The 26,729-nt window shown below is 31.4% G+C and overlaps 1 protein-coding gene across 5 annotated transcripts in view; it reads right to left on the bottom strand.

The window, feature by feature from the left end:
• Nucleotides 1-985: 985 nt before the first annotated feature.
• Nucleotides 986-26,729, bottom strand: part of bru3 (bruno 3) — a 182,472-nt gene continuing 156,728 nt past the window's right edge. Inside the window, exons 7-13 of one of the 5 annotated variants that reach the window (XR_011701448.1) lie at nt 26,289-26,441; nt 17,902-17,976; nt 17,104-17,181; nt 11,698-11,856; nt 11,037-11,196; nt 10,604-10,671; nt 986-7,246 (exon numbers count right to left, since the gene is read on the bottom strand). Coding sequence is in view for 4 of the 5 variants with exons in the window: in XM_071587314.1 (XP_071443415.1) it covers nt 11,069-11,196; nt 11,698-11,856; nt 17,104-17,181; nt 17,902-17,976; nt 26,289-26,441 (593 nt within the window). In the remaining variant the exon portion in view is untranslated. The remainder of the gene's footprint in view (nt 7,247-10,603; nt 10,672-11,036; nt 11,197-11,697; nt 11,857-17,103; nt 17,182-17,901; nt 17,977-26,288; nt 26,442-26,729) is intronic. The other 4 variants (XM_071587314.1, XM_071587316.1, XM_071587315.1 and 1 more) reach the window with 4 other exon arrangements.

Raw genomic sequence — 26,729 nt, 5'->3', positions numbered from 1 at the left:
TCACCCCATAGAATCTGGAAATGTAATCGCACAACATTTTTGGCCAATCAAGCAGTCTGTGATTGAAAATATCTTGCTAAAATTGGTGTTAGTTAGTAGTTGATACTTTTCAAGGACTCATGAACTTTTTATTTTGCCATATTCACTTGACGTCATTGAGGGTAGATTATACATGATTCATAATCCATTGGTATTTGGTAGTGATATAAAAGGGGAAAATTTGGATTATTTTAAGTTCATTTTTTAAAGTATGGACTGGTCAATAAATATGGGCCGGAAATCCATCATTGGCTTGCACGAAATTGGTTATAGTCGAGCAGTCATTAAGAGAGATTTCACCATAAAAATAGGCATGACTCAGGATCTGTATCATTAATTTGCATTGTTGTTCATTTGCAATTATTATGATATGTGATTTCAGATGTGCCAGTTACAAAATGCCATCACAATCTCTTCTAAGAGGTTTGATGGCATTTATCAACAGCTGACAACAGAACAGCTATGTTTCCATCAAAAAGTTATGATGCAATGAATTGATTAACAATTGATTTACAATTCAGTCATATTAAGTTTTTGAATGTCATCTTTTTGGCATCACTAAAAGTTGATAAACCTCTCTAAAAATCATTGGTCACCTATAAAGAAAATGCATCAGGTGTACTCCTTGGTTTCACTTGCTAATTCTGTTCTTTAAATTAAGCAAGCATTTCTCTTTCATAATTTTCTGTTGCTTTTAAGCACTCCATATATTTTTTATTTCAATCATATATTATTAATTTACTTCCTTTATAGTACTGTATTTTTATATAATGTTGAAGAGCACTTGTTAATTGTATTGAAACAAATATATGATGTCAAATATGCTATGAAAACTTCAACCAAAAAGAGTGCCAAAGATACCATGTACATTTTATCACATCTCAAAATAACATGAAAAAAATCATCGCTCTTTGGAAAGGTGTACTAAAAATCTAGAGCATTCTGGTAAAAATTCAGTTTATTGAGAATTATAAAGAAGACTAATTGACAAATACTTATAAAATTAGTATGAATTTGAAATAATGCATTTTCCAAGCAAATGATAGACACTGTAATCATGATGAAGGTTGTAAAAGCCTCAGAAAGTCCCTTTTAAGGGCCTCAAAAAGGCTTGCCCTAAGGCCTTATTTAGTTCAGCATGAATGACGTGTATGTTTGTGAGAAGGAAAATTCCTTCAAAATTTACAAATTACAACAATATATTATTGTTGGTTAACATTGGAGACAATTAACTTAACTAACTTTACATTCTGATCTTCTAGCTTTTGTCTAATAGGATAAAATAAAAGAAGTTTCTTTAACTGTAAGTCAGAGCTGTAATGCATTTATTGTCAGCAATCAAAAATATCAATTAGTTCTGTAAATGGCTAAAAGATATGTCACACTGAGTTGTTTTTAGTATCCTAATATGAATATTAGCAGATTCAGTTGTGTAGCTGTTCTGCCATCAACTTTAGTCAACTACTGCCTCCCATAGCATTCAAAAGTTTTCCTTTATGATTGCACTGCATCCTAAGGCATCAACAAGGTAAACAAACAAGAAAATAAATTCACAATAAAGCACAGGGCATGCCACTGTTCAAAGAGGTAAAATGTTGCTCTGACAATATAATGAAAGGCCTACAGAATAAAATCAATAATGAGGTCGAGAAAAATTATGATTTTATTTGACTTTATTTCTTAGTCATTATAAAGTTGCATTTTGTGCTGGCAAACAAAGTTTGTTTCATTTCCCTTTGCATGCATGTTTTAGTCAAGCATATCAAGCTTCAGACCTTGGCATTCATGTACCTATCATGATAATTGGCCATATGATAAACTTATATTTACAAGGCATTTAAAAATATAGCAATAAATGGAAGCTATAATTTAAATTCACAAGCAAATATGTGAAACAAACTTTAGTTTAGCCTCCATTTTCAAGCAAAAAAAATTAACAGCAGACATGCACCTGGCCAAAGATAGTATTAGCTCTTCAAAAGTATAACAAAAGTGAAAACTGACAGCAAATATCAGCTAAACAAGTTCTAATTAATTAACTAAGTCAGTTTTCAACAAACAGATTCACTGTATTAACTCAATAGTTTCATTTACATGGCTCAAATTATGGAATTATTCAGCAGAAAAATTATATAAATTATGCTATGATTATGACTATCTAAAGTGATGACTAATGAGTCAGCTCTTTACAAGGATTAAGAGACCAAGAAAGAAAACAACAGAAAGGTGAAGAGCTAATTTATAAGACTCACTACTTATACCTTAAACAACTGTCATAAATTCAGTTATAGCTGTTGTTTTCTTTCTATGCCTTATAAACTCTAGCCTGCTAAACTTAAGTAGTATCATATACCTAATAAAATTTACATGCAACAGAGGTTAGAGTATGGAATGATGTGTTGAACACATCCACCCTTTTCCTTGACCTCACAAAAGTCAGAAATGAGACCTGTGAAGGTTCCAAGCTCAACACACTGATATGCTAAATAGCTGCTTGATTCACTTCCATCCTCAATGGTTCAGTAATATTGTTGGCATTCTGTTTGTTATTATCTTGCAATTGTAAATGTTTATCGCACGGCCATCACAACCACTGGTCATCTTGCATTCTACTTTCCAGAATAGATGAAGATAATACTGTTTAACAACCTGCCATGCACTCTCACATGGTCACAGGTGCAAGTTTTCAAATGAAAGTCTACTATCACTCTTCAAACACTTTTCCATTGACACTCAACAGTCACATTTTATGTCACCCAATGATGTGAAAACAGTTCAAAGTGCTTTTCAATTAACAAATTTGAAAATATAGCACTTTAAAATAATGACTAGGTACAGTAATATCCCTACATTATACTCTAAACTACTTTAAAAAAACACTGCCAGCATGTAATAATAAAATAACAATCAGTGTGATGTGTTACAAAATTAAATCAATAATCTAGGGAAGAGGTAGAAGAGTAGCTGATGTGCTACCTTTTAACTAGTGTGGCATCTTTCCAAAACAATTAGGATCATCCATCCCCAAATAAAATTTTTCAGAATAGATGTTAGTTCCCACAATGAAATGCATATTGAGAGTTTGGAAAACTTCAATATTACCTCTTAATTACCAAAATGGAAATGTTTCAATATATTCTGGTGAATCTTGACAGTTTTGTTCATTTATTTTAAAAGTTCCATCTCTCATACTTTCTCCTTGGATAAAGGGGCAAAAGAATCCACAATTGACAAGACTTTTGCAATGGAAGTCCAATCACTTACTACCAATCACGACACTCTTTGGGCCATTACAACACAACCATCCCATGGAGAGGCGCAGCTGCTTGGTCCCAACAAGTCAACTTTCAACTCCCAAACATGAGATTCAAGTGGGTTCTTTTCCTCTTACCTTAGTACATTATAGTTTTTTACATTAGTGTATATATATATTTATATTTATAAATATATTTACATTTTTTTCTCTTCTACTTTGTCATGCAGAGTAGTCAAGAAAAAATATGTTTATATAATAATGGTATATTTTCCAGAGAAGGAATAGGCTAAAACTTGTAATACCTGGTAGTGAAAATGAGTACACTAGTTGATCATTCAAATGCTCATCCGGTTGTTGTACATGCAAACAAAAATCATTCTGTGGTGTGTTTGAGGTTTCTTTACAGTATGACAATACATTCATTAATGACCATTTTAAAGCCAGCATAGGCAACTCATATGTCTAGAGGAACAGTACGGACCTTTAATGCACTGTCACTGATGATATCAGTCTTGCTGTTGACGCTGTCTCCTATGTGGTCGTACTACCTTCAGTCCACCTTACAATGATGATCCAAAGGATCAATACAAATGCTATATATTGGCTCTATTTGATTCATATCATATAATATATATATTTATATATTTGATGCATATAAGCTTCACTGCTCTCAACTCTCTCCATGTCTCATAGAAAAAACCCCTGTTTAATAATGAGAGCAATCATGGGGAACCAGGTGCAAAAACCTGAATCATTATAAGAATTTTCCCCTAATGGCACATACAATACATTTGAAAATAGTGAAAATCAATAAATAAAAATCCACACAAAGTTAATAAAAGTTGTGCCCCAATAATCTATGTGTCTCATCCACAATAAGAATACTAGAAAACCCCCAGTAATATATTGGTACATACACCATTGCCATGACAGAACATTTACACAAATAAGAAAGCATACCCTGTATCCAAAAATCACTTCATTGCTGTTTGGGGTTCAAATTGGTTAGTACAAATCATCACCTCCATGCGTTCATTGGCTAGTACAAATCATCACCTCCATGCATTCCAAATCCAACCTTTCCTTCCCAATATTCTTCTTTGGATTTTACAGTGCGCAAGAGAATATCATCACATTCCATGGGTTTGCACTGAATACTACTGTTTTCTTTTAATATTGAGGTAAAGTCAATGTATCCATTGTAAGTGTCAGTGTGTGTAGCATGTGGGTGTTTCTTGTGTAGTATGCATCAGCAAAAAATAATTATTTCATCAAGGTTTATAAACATCTAAACAACAATAAACTTGGAATTAAAATGAAAATATTACAACTATTTACAACAAAAACAACTAGATATTAGTTGAGTTTGTGTTCTTATATTTCTTATCCTAAGTCCATCCCATTATAAAATAAATCTGTGTCAATGGCACATTCCAACCCTACCGTTTCATACCCTCTCTGTAGTCTGATGCACAGCACTCAACGATTCCATTTGAAACTCATTTTCCAACATTCTAGTTAACTCCTTCCACTAGGCATTTCATAAATGTAAACTTCAGCTCAACTTCCATAATTCCCAGTCCCAATTCACAATATTCATTTCCTTTACAATACAAAGGAAGAGGAAAAAATGAGTGACCATTGCAGTCATCTCTGGATTTGTACCCATAGCACAGCATTAGTTATTCATTGGACACTGGGATATCAACTCACTCATCCGACTATCATCTTTCCCAAGCAAACTGTGCTTGCTTTTAACAAACAACACCTAATTTGTACTGCACTGGATTAAAGTAAAATTTACATGGCACTTACACCATGACAACTGCTTGAAATAACCCAATAAATTAAACATTGACACAGCTTTAAGCAAACACTAATGGCAACAACAAATGCTCTGTATGAATGTGTATCTCATGATATTTAAAAATGCAAGTGATTAAGAAAATAAAATGTTATGATCGAAGAATTACCATGTTTTAAAGGACATTGGTTTTGGTAACAATTTCAACTCTATTAACTATCAGTATTAAAAATACAATTTTTACAGTGACTTTATAATAAAATTCTCAGTTAATGAAGCAAATGATTTCAAAACACTTAATTCATAGTATTGTGAAAAATCACTCAACGATAAAAAAATGGACAATCTGAAACTATTAAATTTGTAGAGAATATTGACCATGAGAGGCAACATAATTTTGGTTTGATAAAAATAATCTAGTAGGAGGGGTAACAATTCCCAAGGCCATTTCAAATTTGACCTCCTGAGCTGGTTCAAAGTTCCTTCAAGCATTCCATAAAAAAATCTCACAATTTAAAAAAAATGGAATTGCTTTGTTTTTCCTAAATCTACATTATAGGCAATGCTTTTTTAATTTGGAATGTTCCATCATATGGAATGCTTATTTATGGACTTCATCTAAAAAATATTTTGTAACATTTAATCACAAACTAAAGTGTAAGCTAAGGATTAAACTTCTGAGCAAGTTTGAATATTACAAAAAGAAAAATAATTTATTTGTATAAATAGTTTTCACAAAACTAATTGCCGATATAAATACTAATAATGTAAATATAATGATGTATTTTACCTTAAGTGGCTTTTTAATGAGGAATAAATTATTTCAGTCAGCAGAATAATTTACAGGCTTTCTTTTAAATGTGAAACTATAAATAACAATTTTATCTCATATTGCACTAAATCCATTGCCTCAGTAATTAATTTAATAAATAATCAGCCTTTTATATCAATAATTTTTCTTCCTTTATGAAAGCAGACTAGAAATTTAAATTTCAATATTCCTATTTCTCTGACTGGTTCTTTTTTCTCAAGCTTCCTAATGATCAACATCAACCTATCATGCCTTCCAAATGGCTTTAATATGATACCCAGGTATATTGAATTCCATAACAAGTCAACCAGTACTTACCCTTTTTCAAAATGCTTCTCTAATTTTTAGTTAAACTTTTAATTTTATAAAACATGAATGCAAGAATAGTGACCATCGTGTAAAACAAAATTCTTCCCTCTATTAATTGTTCAAATGAACTTTCAGAATTATTCATTTAACCTTGCTACAAATTCGTCTTCTCATCGCAGTTTCTACCTCTAAGTCATTTTATGAATATTTGGTACTTTACATCTGATGTCACTAGGTTGTAGAAATATTACAATTTTATATTTTTCATATAAATATTTGAAAGTTATATTGGATAAATTTGTGGATACTTGTGCAACTTAGCATTCAAGTGCTGTTAGGCTCCTAAGGTAAGAAACAAAGAGTATGATATATAAAATTTAATTAAACCAGAAGGCATGCAGATGTATTTGTGACACAAACACATGAAAAAAAATACCTTACAAAGAAACATGTCTTCCAGTTGTTCAAATATAAACCTTCTTATCAAAAGTTGGAAAAATTTCCCCAGTCAATTTACATAGGATGAAAGTAACCTTCCTACACAATCAATATATATCACAGCACAATTGGAATATCTCATTAAAAAACATATGATTCCATAATTATGTACCGAATATGGACAGGAATTAAACACCTGGGGACCTTGAACCATCATCTCTTTGGAAGTCAACCTGTGGAGACCAACAGCCAAGCCTTAAGCAAATTGTGATTTTTTACTTTAGTATTCAGAAATATTTATAATATAAATACAAGTTATAATGTATATCATAAGAATATGAAGCAACTATCTTCTACATATTCCTAGCTTAAATCTACTATAATGCCTAATACTTGTCAGGAAGTCTCAGAATGATGAGTGGCAGCAGCCAACTGTGCTTCCCACGCCCCTGTCACCTCCCAAGCTACACGAGACACTCGCATGATGATATAAATATGAATTTTATCAATAATGAAGAGCCACCAACACTCTGTTATCATGTTCATCAGCTTGTCCACTGATAGCATTAGCGTTGTCCAAAAGAGAGATCTGAGGAGGAAACAGGAAATTTCTGTGAGTGCCCAAGAAATGTGAATTATTATTTGAAAATGAGTTTAAATTTTCAAGTTTTTACTCTAGATAGTCAACCACAATCTATATCCAATGAATGGTTTCTTTGAATTATTTTTTTGATTACTGATAAATACAATAATTTTCTTTTTGCAATATTAACATTTAATACAAGTAAATATTAGCTTTTTTCAAAGAGTATATTAATGCCACAAACATCCACCAATATGCATACACAATTTAAGCAGAAGCTGCAGTTAAGGCATTCCACAATAAATAAAATAATATCTGCCTAATAATTTGGAATTATGATGCATTCAGTAAAATAAAATTTGCTATCCAGAAACATTAAGAAATGCGTAGGAGTCGAATAACATTTATATGTTTACTGGCCATTGACTTTAAGGCACTGAATAGTGAAGACAGGCCTTAAGGCTTTTGCTGATAAGTTTCCAGAGAAAAGAAAAATTGGTTCCCACTTGACATTGAAATAAGAATAAAACACAACCATTGGAATTTTCCCCTGTGCTCAAAAAGATATTGATTGCTAGTTACTAAAACACTGGCTCTATAAATTCAAATGCTTGTGGACATAACTTATTTCTTTACCAAGAACAGCAATCTTTTCTTTTCTCTGAAAATCAGACTAAGTAGTGAGGGGTCAGCAATAAAAACATTGTTTTGAAATGTATTTATTTTGTAAATAAAAGAAAGTAATAATGAGAGTTCTTATTATAAATACAGTTTTACGCAAGTAACTATTTAGTATGATCTATGAGTAGCATGCTATCATAAACTTTAATGCTATTAAAGACAAATTCAATGAAAATGCATGTGCATCTGTAAACTTTGACTCAAGAAGGTTTGTAACAGAATACGACAATGACAAAGCAATACTTTTATTTTAGGAGAATAAGCACAATTTCCTCTGAAGTAGAGATCAGGAAGTAGAGTAAGTGAGAACAAAAGAAAAATTCAACAAAATATTCATAATACAATTCAAAGGAATGATTATTCTATTGTATTTTTTCCTCATCAAACAAACAGTCTAACTATTTACAGAAGCAAATGTGCCAGGAAAGAAACATTTTGATGCTTTTCCTTCTGGATCACTTATAAAAGTTGTGTGCATGCAGGATTACCACGAAGTGTTCGGGAGTAAATACAAAAATGAAGAATATCATTTTCTCAAATAATGAATTCAGCTGACGGTTCATCAGCAAATATAAATATATAAATTAGTTCCTACCATTCCCTGTGAAATAATTAGTATACAAAATTTGTGCAATAATTTTGTATGCTGATTATTGCTCATTTGTGCATGTAATATGTTGCACATAACGTTATATATTTGATTAGAGAACTCATTCATTTTTATTTATAAACAGAATATGCCCACAACTATAGTATATTATAAAATATACATTTTCCTTACACATTTTTTTATATTAATCCGTTTTTGTTAGAAAACTACCCACAGAAAGAGTTCACTGAGAGAACCAAATGCAGCCAGGAGGATTGAAGCCCTATTAATTCAGACTAAAAAAACAATAATCTATTATTATAAAAACTGTACATTTTGACCTATCTAGTTTTACTGTTTTTCAATCATGAAATGATTACAAAATTTTTGGCATTGTAATACCAACATTTTAGAATGAAATTTGTCAAAAAAGTAACATCATTTCTGTATTGCAGCTAGATTTCATATTTTATTCCTTGGGGCTTTATAATTTAGATGGTGTGCACATAACTAATAATCTGCAGGATAAATCTCTCTGGTACTATTATAGTGCCTAAATAGGCATTATTCTATGTCATTCACTGCGAGGAATATTGGACATTGTTAATTTTTTCCTTAAAATGCTTCATACAAGAATGAAATTCATGGGCATGAAAATGATGAGCAACCAGATATGCTGCAGATGCAAATTAGCTTCTAGGCACCCCCTAAAGTTATGGAACCCAATGACCGAGGTAGAGGGTGGATTGTCTAAACAGCTGAATACACACATTATGGCCAGATTTTAATTTACAATGAATCTAAACCAGTAGCATAATCAGTGATCAACTTACTAAATCCAAGATACTGCAGTTTCAAAAGCTGCATTTATAATAAATAACTACATGAGAATAGAACATATAAATAGTCGTAAGACAGTATATTCAGTTAATGTAAAATTATTGACTCAAAAATGACAGAGCACATCAATATCATATTTTTCACTCTATCATTTTCATCTTTAATGCTGATAATGTGAGATATTTGAAATGAAGCTGGAGCTATGGTAGATAGTAATCAGTCTCAAGAACTGACTTTTCCAACATCCATGAACAATAATTTAACACTTGCATTCCCCATATTCCCATTTACTTATTAATTCCAAGTCATAAAGTAATGAAATGATGATTCAAACAGGTACAGATATGATGGCAAATTGGTACTCATATTACACTGTAAGTAAGATGCTACCTCTGCAATAATTCATTGACTTGATTGATTCAAAAGAAGACGGTAATTTGAGCTTGTCATTAAATACACTGCAAGAGAAGTAGGCGCACAAGAACTTGAACACATTTTTTTGGATTCATTAACAGCAAAATGTGGGTTATTTTCAAGGTCACCACTATAGCAGTGTAAGGAGTACTACTGACTCATGGAAACATGGTATCTATGAAAATTATTTGCAATCATCTAAAATATGGATAGGGTGGTGTCTGGTGCTTAGTAATTTAATTTTTCACAGAAATATACTTGATCAGAGTGAATTTCTAAACATTTTATGCTGTCTGGGACTGAGTTCACTTTCATCATCCATTTAAAGTTTCATAAAGGGGAAATCTGTCAAAATTACCTGCATGTATATGGCAGCAATTACTTTACTTCAGTTCAATAGGCACATTTTGCTCATGGAATGAAAGTTGAAACTAATTATCCTCATATAATAGAGTTAGCAAATGTTATTATTGAGTGAAACAACCTGGCAAGGCTACTTATTAGGGTAGACAATACAAAACCAAGTATGGCAATATGTGATGGGGCATAATTGATATTACATTATCCATATGCATTGAAAATCATGATGCAACATTATTACACAAGTCAATGCATCCCTTTCTCAGAAAGTAAAATGATATTCTTGTTTGCATTTTCTCATGGCTTACTTTGTGGTTATCCTGTACACTCTTTTACTCACATAAACAAATAAACACCACTGCAGTAAAATAGTACACCCAATTATTACATTTACAAATGGTAAGGAATTATGGAGCTACAGCATATTAATTTGACAGCACCATCAATGTGACAACATTAGCACAACATCTGCCACTTACTGGGGCGCCAATATTGTTTAGGTATGTATGGCAACCATTTTGGGCGCAGCGGCTTAGTTTCCATGACACTGAAGGATGGTGGAAAAACAGAATGAATGGTTGGTTCTGCATAATTACATCAATATTAAAGATGAAACGTTACAATTTCTATGATACTTACAATGATTAATTTTGTTCACAATCCCCTTATTTTAAAAATAAACTATTAAAAATGACTCTAAATAACCTAAGAGTACAAAAATACATGTAACACACTCAATATATTTAAGAAAAAATGTCAACTCATTGCTTTGTCTATTTAAAAACAATTATTAATCAATATGTTTAAATCATTCATTTAGTTAAATGCTTGCCTTTTAATGTCATGTCGACTAAGTTTGTAATCACCGGGTTGATGGCATATCTAGTGAAGAATAATGGTTAATAAACATACCTCTGTTTTCCCAGCATTTCCTAAATTTGTCGCTAGTATGGACGATTTGCATCTTTTGGCCTCTTTAGTTGAACTTTAAGTCGCTTCATTCCAATCTGGAAACCATTCATGGCCTGAATTGCTGCCTGTGCGCTGGCAGGATTATCAAAGCTAACGAAACCTGAAGAACCAGAAAAATAATCGCTCATATGTCTACTCTACAAGAAATTCTAATAATTTCAGCATAATGTTAAATAAAAAAAAATGAAAATGTCTTTGATTTGCAATTGAGCGGTAAATGTTACAAAAACAATCTATTTTTACTCAATATTATTCAATTTAAATATATGTTTACCACAAAAGCTACTGAGACTCATAGAAATTACATGGTAAACAGAAGGTTATTTGTATGATAAATTTTTACTTGGAGTCATAGTATTAAAAAAGAAGAATTGCACCATGATTGTGTAATTTAATTTTAATATTAAGGATAAGCAAAAACTTTGTATTTGTCAACAAAATTTAATCATTCATAAAAATAATAAATTGACATAGGGAAAAATGGCACAATGATCCTGCCTTGAAATCATTTATCTTAAAATTTCTCATAGCATTTCTGTACTCCCAAACAAATAATAATTGGAAATTAAAATTGATATATCATATTCACTGCTTCAATTACCAAAGCATTTGCTCTGATTTGTTGCTCGGTCAATAAAAACTTTGGAACTGATGACATTGCCAAATGGAAGGAACATCTGCATCAATTCTGCATCACCAAACTCCTGAGGTAAGTGATAGATGAAGAGATTGCACCCTTCTGGGCCTGAGATGGAACAGCCTATCAGAAATATAAACATAATTAATATGTCAATTAGTGACAAAACAAATGAAGTTAATTATTATTTTAATAGGGACACCATACTGATAAGCCAATTGGCATGATTCAACACCTCATATCTTCAAAGGAAAATCTGTTTATGGAGTTTCAAACATATTGTTCAGAGCATAAAGTAATTTCACCATTGAAAATAAAAAGGTGTTCATATTAAGGAATAAAATGATGGAAAATGAGTGATAAAGGAATTTTTTATTAATGCCTAAATATGAAATGCAATATATATATATATATATATATATATATATATATATATATATATATATATATATTTATTTATTTATACACATATACACACAAACACACACATGTATATACCCAAACACACGCACACACACAAAAACATAGATGAATGTATATACTTATTTTAGAAGAAAATGCTCTCAAGCAACAGATTATTAAATACAAACTTTAAAACAAAGGAATTTTTGTTGAGATTTTATTTTGCAATAGTAGGTTGCTGCTTCAAATGACTACGTAATGATTGATTCCATATTGAGTCCCAAAATATATTCTGAATATGATATATTCAGCTAAAAGATGTGTGTGTGTGTGAGTGTATATACACAGGGCTCGGCAACATAACTTCCTTTTTTTTGAAAGTGTTTTGAGTTTGAAAAAAGAAGTTATGGTGCTGCACCCTATATATATATATATATATATATATATATATATATATTTATTTATATATATATATATATATATATATATATATATATATATATATATACATACATATATATATATACATACATATATATATACATACACACTATATATAATTTGTATTTATTTATAATGTATACAACCAGATTTAGAATTATAATAGAAAAATAAAATAAATAAAGGCTTCAAGGCCGTAAGAATATTCTTAATGAATGAAAAGACATTTGTATCATACAAAACAGAGGAAACCTTAAATTATTAGTCACCATTGTAGTTAAAGACATTGTAGGATAATTCATAAAGCAATGCATATATTTAAAACACACAAAGATTGGGAATAAAGTTTTCAAATCATGCTCATATATAAATATTAGTACATTAAAAATAAGTGGCTAAGGGGCACACTGATAGTGCATTTTTAGTGATAATTCTTAAAAGAGTCTAGCAATTATTTTTTTAGTTAATGCTATTTGATATGATTGCTTCATGATTGGATTAATTTTTGTGCGTGTTTTTAAGCACTAAAATTACATACCTATGATAACATTTTAGCTTATGCATCTGTATTTTAACATATTAGTTATAAATATGAGGCAAGTTTACATTAAATAAATGTATACATCTATAGGTATAGACATTATAAAGGTAATTAATTTTACAGTATTGACTGATGTGGGCTTTGAGTTAATGAAGGTATAAGCGCAGTCTTAAGAATTTCTTAGACAGTTGTACAATTTTAAGTATCAAATGAAAAAATTTCTCTTTTAATGACAACATTCTAGCCTTTAATCTTCTAAAAATCAATATTAATGATTCCATCAAGGTCCCATTTAAAAATTAATGAATTGCTCATCCCATTAGTGGGGCTAATAAGCTCATAACACATAGAGGAAACAAAAACCAAGCTCAAACAATCATAACAGAAATGATAACCACATAAAGCACTGATAGGCTAATGGGTCCAAACAGTAAAACAGTCCAAGATGACTGAATCTAGTAGGATGGAATGTTCCACAATAAAATATGAGTTGTAGGAATTTTTTAATTCTTTTTCCTAAAAGATGCTTTAGAACTGTAACAGCTATTTTGATTTGGGGCAGTATTAAATATTCTTTTACAATGTAATAAACTCAACTACCTAGATATTGGCCAATGCTAATCATAAGTTTCAGGAACCTTTAACAAAACCTTTTGGAATGAATAATTCATTCAGAATGAAAGATTTAAGAATTATCCTATTAAAAATGGATTTAATTAGCTGAAGTGACAAAAATATCTGGGAACTAATTAATGTAATATACTGGGATAGATTGGATTCTCCAAATTGTCATACAACTTGTGCTTTATGTTTTATTTCATCAGATGACTTCATCAACAAAAGTCTTAATTATTCTAAGTGGGAATACATCCACAGTCTTTCAATAAGCATGGCAAGTTTTCATCATGTTGAAAGGTAGAATAGCTATACAAAATAATAGTGGATGAATACATCTTATGAGGCTTTAAGTATTAGTTAGATCTTTAAGTATTAATTGGTCAAGTGTTTGAGTATAGGACTGAGGGAAACATGGATGAGATTTGAGAGGCATATATGGTGGTCATGATTAGAAAAATTGATTTGTATCTTACAGTTCATTCCTTTTTTTATGCAATTTGCATTTATAAATATGACAAGTAATGAATAAGATTATATCATGTAGACATAGTTAGTTGATATCCTTAAAGGACATTTCATTTACAAACTGCCTGTTTCTCATTGGAACCTGACATTTTTTATACCAAACAGTCATAATCATCAACCCAGAAGTTTGGGGAAGAGGCAATTAAAATCTTTCAGCATAGGATTCCTTGACCAATGCTGCTTGTGTCTTCTGAGATGTGTTTTGAACTCTGAAAATTATGCTGCCAGGGTTTTATAATAGTGTTAAGTGAGTTTATCTAAAATTGGCATAGGACAATTTCTGGTCTGAAACCACAATAAGATTATAGCTGAATAATGAGCAAATTTTGTATCTAAATATAACTCAAGGAACTAATTTAAAGTACAACTTAAAAATTTCCCTATATGGTTTCAAATAGGTTATAAATTTAACATCTCCTTGTGAGTTAACCTTTTGGACATGGAGTATAACTTGACATGGTTATCATGCAAAGAGATGAAAATGAGTTCTATGATCATTTAAATGAAAATTATGAATTTAGTACCGGTCCAATTGAAATTGCAGAGAGGAAAACTAACCTTCCTTCTCCAAAACTAGGGTGAATGCATTAACAGTGATGTTTGATTTATAAAGCCAAACAAAGGCACACGATGTATACTCAAGAGACAGTGATGGAAATACAGGTGATAGCATTGTGAATTTGGGCATGGCACAGTGTGGAAGAAAGTTTCATAGTGGAAAATTAGAAAAAGAAAAATGGAAAGCTGTATCCAAGAATGACCAAGAGCTTAGCAGGATCCCCTTCTCCACTGATCATTTATGCGTTGGGCTTCAAGTTTCTTGTGAATGTGCCATACTAATGGAGTTTATTCAATTGTTTTTACTGAGATGTTGTTAAAAATATATAACAGATAAGACCAACGAGTGTGCTAGGTATAAAATGAGAATCATGGTATTACACTAGTGTCACTCTTGCAAGGGAGAAACGGAAGGAGAAAACACTCTGGATGGGGACAATAATGCCTAATAGGAAAGACAAATTAACTGTTATCAAAGACCTAAAGCTAAAGAAAGGAGAAAATGCAGCTTACAGGAATGATTACGTAATGCTTCTTGCATGAAAAGAAAAGAAGTTAGTCACAATGCTCAGTTCATAGGGCACGTCAGAGAGAGTCCATAGAAAGGAGAGTGTGTATTGGTAGGAAAGAAATAGTTCTCAAGCCCAAGGATAAGATAAAGTTATTGGAGTTGACATTGCTGATTGAGATGGGTGGAGTTGATATTACTGAATAATGTTTATATTGTGGATATTGCCGAACCCATAATGTTTTATAAGGAACATCCTAAATTGAAGTCCTACACCATCCCATTGGACAAAAAACAAATAAATATATACAACTATGGACATTCTGGAATGAAACGTGTAAAAGCACCCTCCTGACTATTTTTATGCAGAGTTTTCTTAGAAGTTACTGATATGATAATAATATAAATAATGTAATATTATTAGGAGTTTACCACCCTTGTATAACAATTTGGATAGTCTTTTTCTGCCATATTTGGACCAGAACTAAAAACAAAATTCTCCAAATATATTATGGAGTCCCTTCTTAAAATGATTAACCAAAATTAATGAACTTTGATGCATCTCTATTATGTGTAAACTCCAGCTTTTTGATATCCAAAAATGTGTAGCTTGGGAGATATTTTTACTTCATGTTGAGGTTTAGTGAAATCTATATGCATTTGGAAGATATTATTATATTATAATGATTGAGGGATGCTCTTCATGATCTTACATCTGATGATTTCCATTTTTAACTTTATTACATTTTGATGTCTTTAAGAGGAAACATACACATAACTCAAGTAGGTATTTCGTAGCCAAGGCTTGAGAGAGAGACAGAGAGAGAAAGAGAGAGAGAGTGGATAAATGTTTGGCTTTTAATGCAAAGATGTAAATATCATGCCATGCATTTTTAGAAAAGAATTGGTTTATAGATTTTTTTTGGCATTTGCTAAATACTTTCTGAATTGAATTTTATGATTTAATACTTGTGGAAATCTGATCATGTTTTGTTAGGACTGATTTTATTGAACATCCTAATCATCTCATTTGAGTAATGATTATTTTATCACTTTTAAATGCACGTAAGTGTGCCTAAAATAGATTACTAAATTGAAAAAGAAACTCATGGAAAAATTACCTCAAAATTTAATTACTAATCATTTGGATTTGATTTTAGCATAAAATAATAAAAAATAAAAAGTTTTAAAAATTAATATTTTCATTTGAAAGTTCCAAAAGTGTTAACAGGCATTAGGCCACTCATTTTTAACCCTCAACAGCAACATTTAGTTCAATGTAATTTAAATGGAATTTCACTCGATGACCATAAAATGATGGAATTTTTAATTTCTGCTTTACACTGAAAGCTTTGTTTTTTGTGCCAACATTCCTTTGCATTGGCTTAAACAAGGCAAGCAAAACTGTGATTTTCAACTTCCAGCAACAATGAACACACAGGATTGCACACCAAAACAAGGCAAGTGCGAGTGCCAAGCCATTGGATTAGCATAACAAATGCAGAATAACACAATGCAATTATTGTAAGGATAAGTGATACTACAGCCAGTACACTGTCTTCATTAGCAACCATATTTCTCATTTTCCAACTTCATTTGGATATACAAACCTCTGGTATAATGTATAGTGTATGAAGTTTAAGAAAAGAGTTTTTTTATGTCACAGAGTGGAGGGATACACAGGAGACTACTACTTATTTAAATTGACTTCATTAAATAAATGTCTTCTAATTACAATATTTTTTTGCATTATGTTTCTATATATCAGGCATCTTACCTTCCCTTTGCGTTGGGGGGACTGTTGTCATCGGTTGGGCCATAGCCTGCGGAAACTGGCCGTAAACTGCAGGGTATGCTGCCAAGAAGATTACAAATTGATACATACACTCAGTGAGGAAGTAAGCAGGTGTTTGGTAGAAGAGGGAAGGAGGAAGAAGAGCATAAGGAAATTTGCAAATATGTTATATATGTTATCATTTTAAAAACAGTTTCCCTTCTCAGTTTAGAGCATTTACTTTTTTAAATCCCTAAATATTTTTCCTTGTTTCTCATATTGGCTCCCGCAACATAATTCCTTGAATGATTTACAATAGGATAAGGAATGTACACATATTAAGCATTAAAACTGTGCAGTGATGGTTATCAGGAATATCCATGCAAAGACATTGCAGAGAAAAAGCAATGTAGAAGAAACAAATAGAACCCATTCAAAAATTTCCACTTAATATTCATAGAAAATATTTCACCCACATTAATTCATTCCAGAAAACATTGAAGGAACTTTTTAAATAGAATCATGGCTATTAGGAATATGTATGGGAAATAAAAACATATCCATTGAAGGTGAAGCAAGTGACACAAACAATCATGCAGGAGTACTTACACAAAAGGATTTCAATGCCCATTTGGTTAAAAGACTAAAGCTTGTCTCAAATATGTGTAAACTATACCACACAGGAAACATTGCATTTTTATATGAAAGACACAGTATAGATTGATACAGTTAAGTGAGTATGAAAACAAAAGTAGGGAGACAATACTTGAGCAAGTATTATCTAAACATGTTTCCACATACCAACACCAGGGTAAGGTTGCATTCCAGGGTAAGCAGCATGCTGCAAAGTAGCTTCACCATTGGGCAAGCCTTGAGCTGGAATGGACAAATGAAGGGCATCTACGTAAAAGTAGTTTAATTCTTAGAGACCGCGACAAATTATGGGTTACATATAGTATTTATAAGTATAGGATTAGGAAATGAATGAGCAGCAAAAGGGAAAAAGTGGCTTTTTCAAACATAATTGTGCATTAATCATTTCTCTAAAGAACCATTCAGTCACCTTAGTTATTTCAGTGAGGTGTTATCTGTGAAAACTCAAATTTTGCTTTGCATAATATGATCAGGCTCAGAATGTTCACCGCATAGTAAATTAGTTGGTAGAAGTCTACATGTTTTGTTTGTGTCAGCATTGGCATGCTATTGAAAAGTAGTTGTTGAACAAAAAAACACAACAGCTATGAAATCACTATTATGTTATTCTCTCAACTGGTGTGCTTTGACTATCCAACCCTGCTTCATATGATGATCAGGAAGATGATTTTTTGAATCTTTACGTTTTCCTTCCAATTACAAGTTGATTTAGAATAAATATAGGTCATTCTGTAATCCTACTACAAAGGTATTGATTTCTCCGAAGTCTTTATACTAAGGGTCACATGTTATGGTGGATAATCTTACTTTTAAAGCTGAATCAGATAAAGTTTTACGTCATGGGTGAACAGATCAGTATTTTGTATTAAATGACTATTTGTTTAGCTTCCTGCAATAAAATCGTTTCATCATGATCCTTATCTTTTTAATCAGAGAATTTTATTCTGAACCTGTGAAAAGATTTTTGATACACAATTTTAAGTTGAATACTGGTATTATACTGTTCCCGATGAATTTATGATTGGTGCATGTCAAGGTTATTGCTTTTCATTTGAGGCTTAAGGCTAAGTGATAATGAATAAGCTTTTGTCAGGAGTGTTTTTACATAATGTGGTTCATAAACAAATTTTTTTGGAATATTATATAAATTTTTTTGAGAGTGGCCTACAATGAATAATCATTAATGAAAATGCTTAGTTGTGGACAAACATCAATTTTATATTTTGTAAGATGGGGACATATTAGTATAATTTAAAAATTGTTATCTGATATAAAAAAGGTGTTGTACTTCTGTTTGTTCATCATCATGTATGGCTTTATGGGTATATGTGTAATCCTGGACAATCTAGGTAGAAAACTAAACAATATTTGCCAAATGTTGAATTTGCAAAAAATATCAATTACAACGAAGGACTGGAGAAACTGCAATTCATTATTCTGGGATGCTATAATAATGAGGTGAAGAAGAAATGAAGAAACTGAAGCAGAATCTGCAATTTGTTGCTCACAGGATATTGAAAGAAGAAGATGACAAAGAATTAAATAATTGAAGAAGAAACTGCAATTAGTCATTTGCAGAATGATGAAGAAATCAGACAATACCACTTACAGCAAAATAATCAAACCAGAACAAAAAGTATCAATTGATACCTGAAAGAAATTGCAGAACATGAATATAGACAAATGAATTTGCAATGTATTGCATTTTCCTATTGTATATTTGTATTCATAGCCAGATTTAGTATAGTACATCACATATATATCCTGGAGGAGGAACTACAAGAAGTTTGCACAATTGATAAAAGAAGAATAGCTTCTGGAAATATTGAATATCTAGTTAATATCATCCTTTGACATGACAGAAATTTAGATAATAGATGATATAATGTACCAACAGTGGATGGAATGGACACAAAAATATTGATGAAGAACCACCCTTTGAGAGAGATGCACAAGTTTATTGAGACCTGACAACAATAATAGTACTTTTATTCTCACTGTGAATCAAGATGGTAGACAATTTTACCTTTAATTTATTTCTCTCCACATTAATTTCTATCAGAGAATTGGTAATGAGAATTCAAGAAGAAATAATGTCAGTGCAACAATGGATAGTAGCTCAGACTTCAGGCTGGAGGGGAGATTTTAATGATTTGCTGTATAGTGAAAAACTATTTTGATAATGGTTAGTGGAATCTTATTTACAAGTTGAAGCAAATAATTTAAATGTCACTACAAATTGACAACCTAAGCTGCAAGTGGCATAAAAATGAATTAATTTACTATACTTTACTGATGGAAAATTATTGGAAAATGGTTTTACTAGATAAATATAAAATGCCTTTATTTTACCATGTTCTTATACAATATTAAAAATAATATTTTTACGGTTCACTAAAATCATCTTAAATATTACAGTTATTCTAAAAGCATAATTAAAAACGATATGTGAAATTCAAGCATTATTTAAACTCAGCACTTTATTAAAAACATTATTTATATTACATTTCAGATGTATTGCAGGAAGAATATAGAAGAGGGGCAATGGGTGGTCAAATAGGTTTGGGAAAGACTGGCTATTAGAAAAATTAGAACTTTTAGGGCAGGTCTTGGGGGGAAATAGTATCGTGGGTGTTGAGAAAAAAAGCAAAGAGGAAGGTGAGGGGGCTGAATCACTGAGTAGAGAAAGGAAAGTAGTGATATTTTGGAGTATGCTTTAGGATTTCATCTCTTTTCCAACTACTATAGAGGGTCTACTTATTCCCACCCTCTTTTCTTCCTCATTTGGCCAACTGATACTTAAAGACCCTACTGTGATTTGTCCACCTACATCTTGCCCAATCACCCTCTCCTCCGGCAAAAGAATACATGTTGCATCATATTATAAATTTTATTTTCCAAACCTCTGATCATATTTATCAATAGTTCATCATAATGTATTACCCAAAGGTGGAGAGCTTAGGCTTTGGATAGGTGGAGACAGCATTTAATGTTCCATGCTCCATTCAAATGTTGGAATGGGTATCTGGGAAAGTGGAGGAAAGCTAAGGTAAATTAAGAGGCATAATAGATATAGAGTTGGAAGCAATGTATTTACTTAAGCTTTCATAAATTGAAGAGTGCAGGTGAGTATATTTGGCATTTATAATGGTTACAGATTCATAATAGTGAAAGTGATCACGTATTCCAACCAATTGGTCTCAAATTCCTTTTAGATAATTGAATATATATTTCATCTTCAAAAGCAAACCCCCCTGTGATTTAAATCAAACTGAATGCTATTCTTTGGGAAGCTCCAAACTCTAAATCTAAAATGGATTGCATGGACATAAATTTGCCGCTCAACTTTCCTCCCTGACCCCCAATTCCTTCTTCCAATTTGGCTCCAGAATCTCAGGTTCTACACTCACTCATCAGAATATTGTAGAGGGGAGACATTATCATAGAGGGAAAAAGAATTGTCAAAAACATATGATGTTTTGATTCTCATTACTAACTCTGGGTTGACTTTCTATGGCAAAAACATATGACAGCATGTTGCATATCTTCGAGTTATGACAATAAGAAATCTGAGCTGGTGCACTGAGATAAGAAAGCTGAAAAACCTCACTTTCTTTTCTCTTTAATGATGCTGTTTATTTTGAGAGCTACGGCAAGGTTTTTCTTGCTTTTCATTATATTAAAGATCCATTCTCCGCATCCCAAGCATTCAAACCCTGTTCTTCTGCTTCACCTATATCTGCCATTATGTCACAGCACTGATTTTGTGTAATGGATAAATTTGGAATTGCGTAGTTTTTAAAACTTGGTTTCCCAATATGAGTAGTTTACCTTGACAGCAAATCAATAAAAGTTGCACCCCTGCCACTAAAATGTGGGCATTAAAGGGAAAATTCTTGACAAATAAGTAAATTCATATTTATGGTTTACTTAAAATTTACCACAATGAAGTAGAGTTCAGAACCAACCTTAATATTTAGAATGATTGTAAATTCCCTGAACTTTTCACTTGATTTGTTCATTTACATTTTTTTGGAATTATTGATTTTTTTGAGTAAATCACAAGGAATTTCTTATGTTGTAATTAGGTAATGAAATTCATGCCTTCAATCATAATCATGAAATAACAGTTTAGAAAAAACATTTATTATTTATTTGAAGTCTTTGCTACTTTACTTTTAGCAAATAAAACTGATTATACTCCAACTATTGATTACATTTCAAGCCTTGGATTTTCATCATTCATTTTTGTATTTTGAAAGCTTTGTATCAGAAGTACCTAATTCAAACTCAAAATATGCATTCATCTCTTTGTTTTTACATTCACATGCCACTCATGACTAATAACTTAATTAAGTTTGTTTTCATTTCTTTAATTTCCACAGTTGATCTAATTATAAAAATAGAGTTCCACCGCTAATTCCAATTCCAAGGCATTGGAAAACTTTCTGTTATGAATAGGAATGGGTGATATTCACTCATATTCAACAAGAAATCATTTCCAAATCCATACAAGTAACCATAAATCAGAAATTTCATTTTAAAGCATGAGGGCAATTGAAGTCAGAATGTATAACACATTACCACACTGATTGACAATGAGTGATAAATTATGTAGTGATGAAAGAAACTAAAGAACCTCCTTCTAATGAAGTGTTATTGTGAATTTATGAATGGCAAGCAGTTGTAGTTCATCATGTTTCTTACATACTTTATGGTATATTTTCTTTTTTAAGCATGTTCATAGTGTTGTATTGCACCTGTACTTCATACTTTTTGTTTGACAACTCCTAAACCTACATCATATGCATAGTCAGTGGATGATAAAATTGCTATTACTATTATGGGAGACAGGAAGTATGACCAGGTAATATGAGATGTGAAGCATTTTGTGAGTAGCGACTAGTTTTCTGAGCTTTTCTTTTCAGTAGCTGAAGTGATACTACAAATAAAACCAGTATGTTCAACCTTAGTATCTGGGGGATAAGAAAATATTTTTTTTCATTGGATTGGCTACTCATTCATAACCTAAACCTCTTATAAAATTAAAACATTAATTTACATTTATTTAGAAATAAATTACATTTAAGGTTAAACTATGAAGCAATATACAACCATTTCAATCTTAATTTTAGAATTTAATTCTACTGTATAGTATGGTAAAATTATTTTACATTTACTTTAATTATATTTGACATACCTACCTAATTCAATGGGCTGTCGTAATTGGAGATATGTGTTGTCATTTGGTTCAACTTTTAAATTAAATTATAGAGTTCCTATTTTTGTCTGAAAATTAGCCCTTTGATGATTTTCTATTATTGCATTAAATAAAGTAAGACAAAGCAAAGTATTTAGAATAGGTCAATGAAAGTTGTTGGGACTTAAGGCAGGTGTATGCTTATGTCATTCTGCTTTTCATAAAATGGAAAAAACTATTTTTAATACCTTCATTTTTACATAAAAGCCTAGTGGAATCATTCTAATAATGAATTTTAAAGTGAATGAGGTTTTTTAATCATAGAAATTTTTAAAATAAAAAAAGGATTATTATGAATAACTTTTTTATTTAGTAACTACTGAAGTAGGCTATGTTGTCCCCCAAGGTCTTAAAGTATACCTAATTATTTATTTACGTTCTCAGTGGATTCCCTTGGATTTTATGAATATTGGTTTAGTCATTTTATTCTAGGCATAATACCATGTTGAATATACAAGTTTTAACTTCATAATACTTTTCACTGTAATCACCATTATCTTGCAATGCTGATAAACTTTCCCCATCAGAGAGTCAGTTGCTTTAGGTATATTTTCTCCGAAAATGTGTTCTATTGTGAGAAGTGTGAATTATAAATGTGTGCATTTTTGATTTTCCTCAATATACAGGTAAAATATCCCTGAATAACAGAATTTGTATTCCAATGACAAATGCGTCAATAAAAATTTTGTGAAGAGTACAGCTCTGATAGGTATCTATTATTAAAGTATAATTATAATAAAATGATATTAAGAGGCACACATATGCACAAGAATCAGTTTGACAGCATTTGTGCAGGCAATACTGAAATGTGATGGCAAAATGAATGCAGATATGATAAAATATTTGAAGATAAGAAAAAATCAAAATACATATTTTTTACAACATTTTTCAATTATTCACAGTGAATGTCAAAATATTAATATGTATATGTTATAAAAATAATTTCACTTTTTATATGTACTGGTAGAAGTTGTTAGGATACCAGACATAGATGAAGTAATTTATACCTTGACAGGGATAGATTGATAATTAGATTTACATCCCATTGGAGCAAGTTTATGAACTTTCTGGATAGGAATTGGAATTTGGTGGACAGTTGCTCAGAATAAGCCATTCATGAAAAATATTCACAAAAATACTCTATTTGGCCACAGAATGAGAATGAATATAGAGCATTTCTAAAACTTTGGATGCCATCTTTGGTATTTGAATCTATTAATTCAAGACAGTAATGAAAATGAAAATTAAATCGCATATTTTTCATTTCACACCTCTCTCCCACTTTATGGAATATCTGGAGCATTAGATGTTAACTTGCCCCAACATTAGTAAAATCCATCCTTTTCATTGAAGATTCATTCAGTATTGGTTCACATGACATGCAATCATAATCTTTTCATACTCATTCTTATTCAGAAAGTAAAAACTTGCAAAGTTCAATTCCTGGTCACTACCTGAGTAATCATGGCATAACATTTTTCTGATTGTTGATGTTCAACAAGATATAATTGACCTCAGTATGGGGTTTACTTCTGGTTCTTATTAGATAGGAGATAGATTGGGCAATTGCAGTCAATGTCAATTACCATATTTATTCAATAGTGTAAGTTGAGGGGTGCTAAACAGGTGCTGGGGCCTATCAAAGTGTTATGGTGCAACCAGAAAGTGTACACACCGATGAATAATATGCTGCTCTAAAATATTAAAGTTTACAATGGAATGTATATTCAAGTCTGTCTGCAGCCAATAATTTATGTTTGTTGTGATGTTTACTTTGCCCAAGTTCTATAAAGTTATACATATTGTCTTAGAGTGCCTAATGTATAAGCAAGAAACTTCTAACACTATAAAATAATGCCAAAAGTGTCATTACCTGACCATATCACTTTATGAAATATTTTGTATGCATTCCAACAAAGTACAATATATTTTTTCTTTTGTCGAAAGGGCTAAAGCAAAGCCTGAAATTTCTGCAAATAAATATTTGCCAAATTGACTTACCTGTGTTCTTGGACAACAGGGAGATATAATTTTTGGGATACAGCCATTACATTTAATGCTTTTCAGATGTGAGTTGCAAAACTTATCCCTTCATTATGTGTGAAACTCCAGTAGCTGGTAGTCATGTACAGGGCAAAGTATTCCTATTTTTGAGCCCTTCATCACCATTACTAAACAACCCTCTTCCCAATAATCTTTAGATCAACTCTTCTTATTTGCAGAGTTCCTGATTTATGCAACTATGATTTCCCAACAAAGACCAAATTACTTTACACCCTTTCTCTTGGATGCTGCAGGAATCATGTGACATAACCTACAACTACTTTGCTCCTACTTGCTCACATCACCAGCTGCTGTCTATTGGCGTCCCCATCAAAAATGGACCAGAGAGGGATCAAAACTGGACCCATTATTCCAATGCTGAGATGACCTATATTGGTATATCACTTTTTTATCAGGATTGTTTCTTGAATCAGGGGTAAATTCAGAAAACTTTCTCCCAGAGGACACTCTATTTCATTATTTTGCACATAGTGATTTGTACAAGTTCATTGAGAACTTAAAAGTATTGGGTAGCAGACCCAGAGTATTAGTTGCTAAATATGTATTCTTTTATTTATACAATGTAGAAATTGCTGTCAGGAATTTCCATGGATTGGTATTTAAGATCATGGCGAAATGAAAATTATGAGAAAGTGCCATTATCTAATATATTACATTGCCTAGGAGAAGAATAAGAATATATTTTTAAGGGCCAACATAATAGCAATTGATAGAGTGATAAAGAAATTTTATAGAAGAGAAAGAGAAATTATTTATAGAAAATTACTGCATTAGAGGAATGATGATGATTCATCCAGTTACATTAGAAAATACCTTATATTTTCAGTAAAATTTTGAAGAGAATAATTGCATCACAGATTCTGAAGTATAATGATTTGCATGTACTTGTAATTGTGATTCTTGTTAACTTGTGTGTTATCAGTTCCAAGAAAAAGTAGTACATTAATTCCATACATGAGGTGTTAGGAGAAATTTTCTGATTTCATTGGCTATAATTGGCAATGTCATATTCAGCGGAATGATAACATAAAAAACCTGACTAAATGGAGCCAAATCAACATATGTAAATAGAAGACTTTTTTGTAAAGTCTTGCAAATTGTAATAAAATTATTAATGCACAAAAAATAAAACTCTCAACCTTTTTTATAGTTGCTGTAATCTGAAACAAAAACCATTCAGATATTTTCACTCTTATGTAGTTATACTTACGTGTTGGGTATGACTGAGGCATTCCATTGGTGTAAACTGGATCTGATCCACCTGGCTGGCCATTAGGTGTTTGTGCAGCCATATTGAAATTTGGCATAGTAGGGGAAGGCAGACTAGGAATAGCACCATTTACCGGCTGTGCTGAACCAGAACCTAGAAAAAAAATTGTTACATGAAATAATCTAGGACTAAAATCTTGATCAAACTTTAATTAGCAAACCTTAAGAAATTTATATTTTATGGCAACAATTTTCTGTGAAATTTTCCAATGCCAGCACTGAAGGAAAATTCAAAAATATGCATTAATAGCTCAGTCAAAATACTGCATCTCTACAGAAAATGTAAAGGCTTATAATTTGAATACTTGTATAAATAATATGTTACATAAGGGTTGGTCATAGAAATAATTAATTGGCAGTCAATAAAATATCTATTTTATTA

This window comes from Hetaerina americana, unplaced genomic scaffold (genome assembly GCF_022747635.1).
Source record: "Hetaerina americana unplaced genomic scaffold, ioHetAmer1.1.p SCAF_3, whole genome shotgun sequence".
Classification (NCBI taxonomy): domain Eukaryota; kingdom Metazoa; phylum Arthropoda; class Insecta; order Odonata; family Calopterygidae; genus Hetaerina; species Hetaerina americana.
The sequence above is the reverse complement of the archived record's forward strand: the minus strand, read 5'-3'. Positions and strand labels throughout refer to the sequence as shown.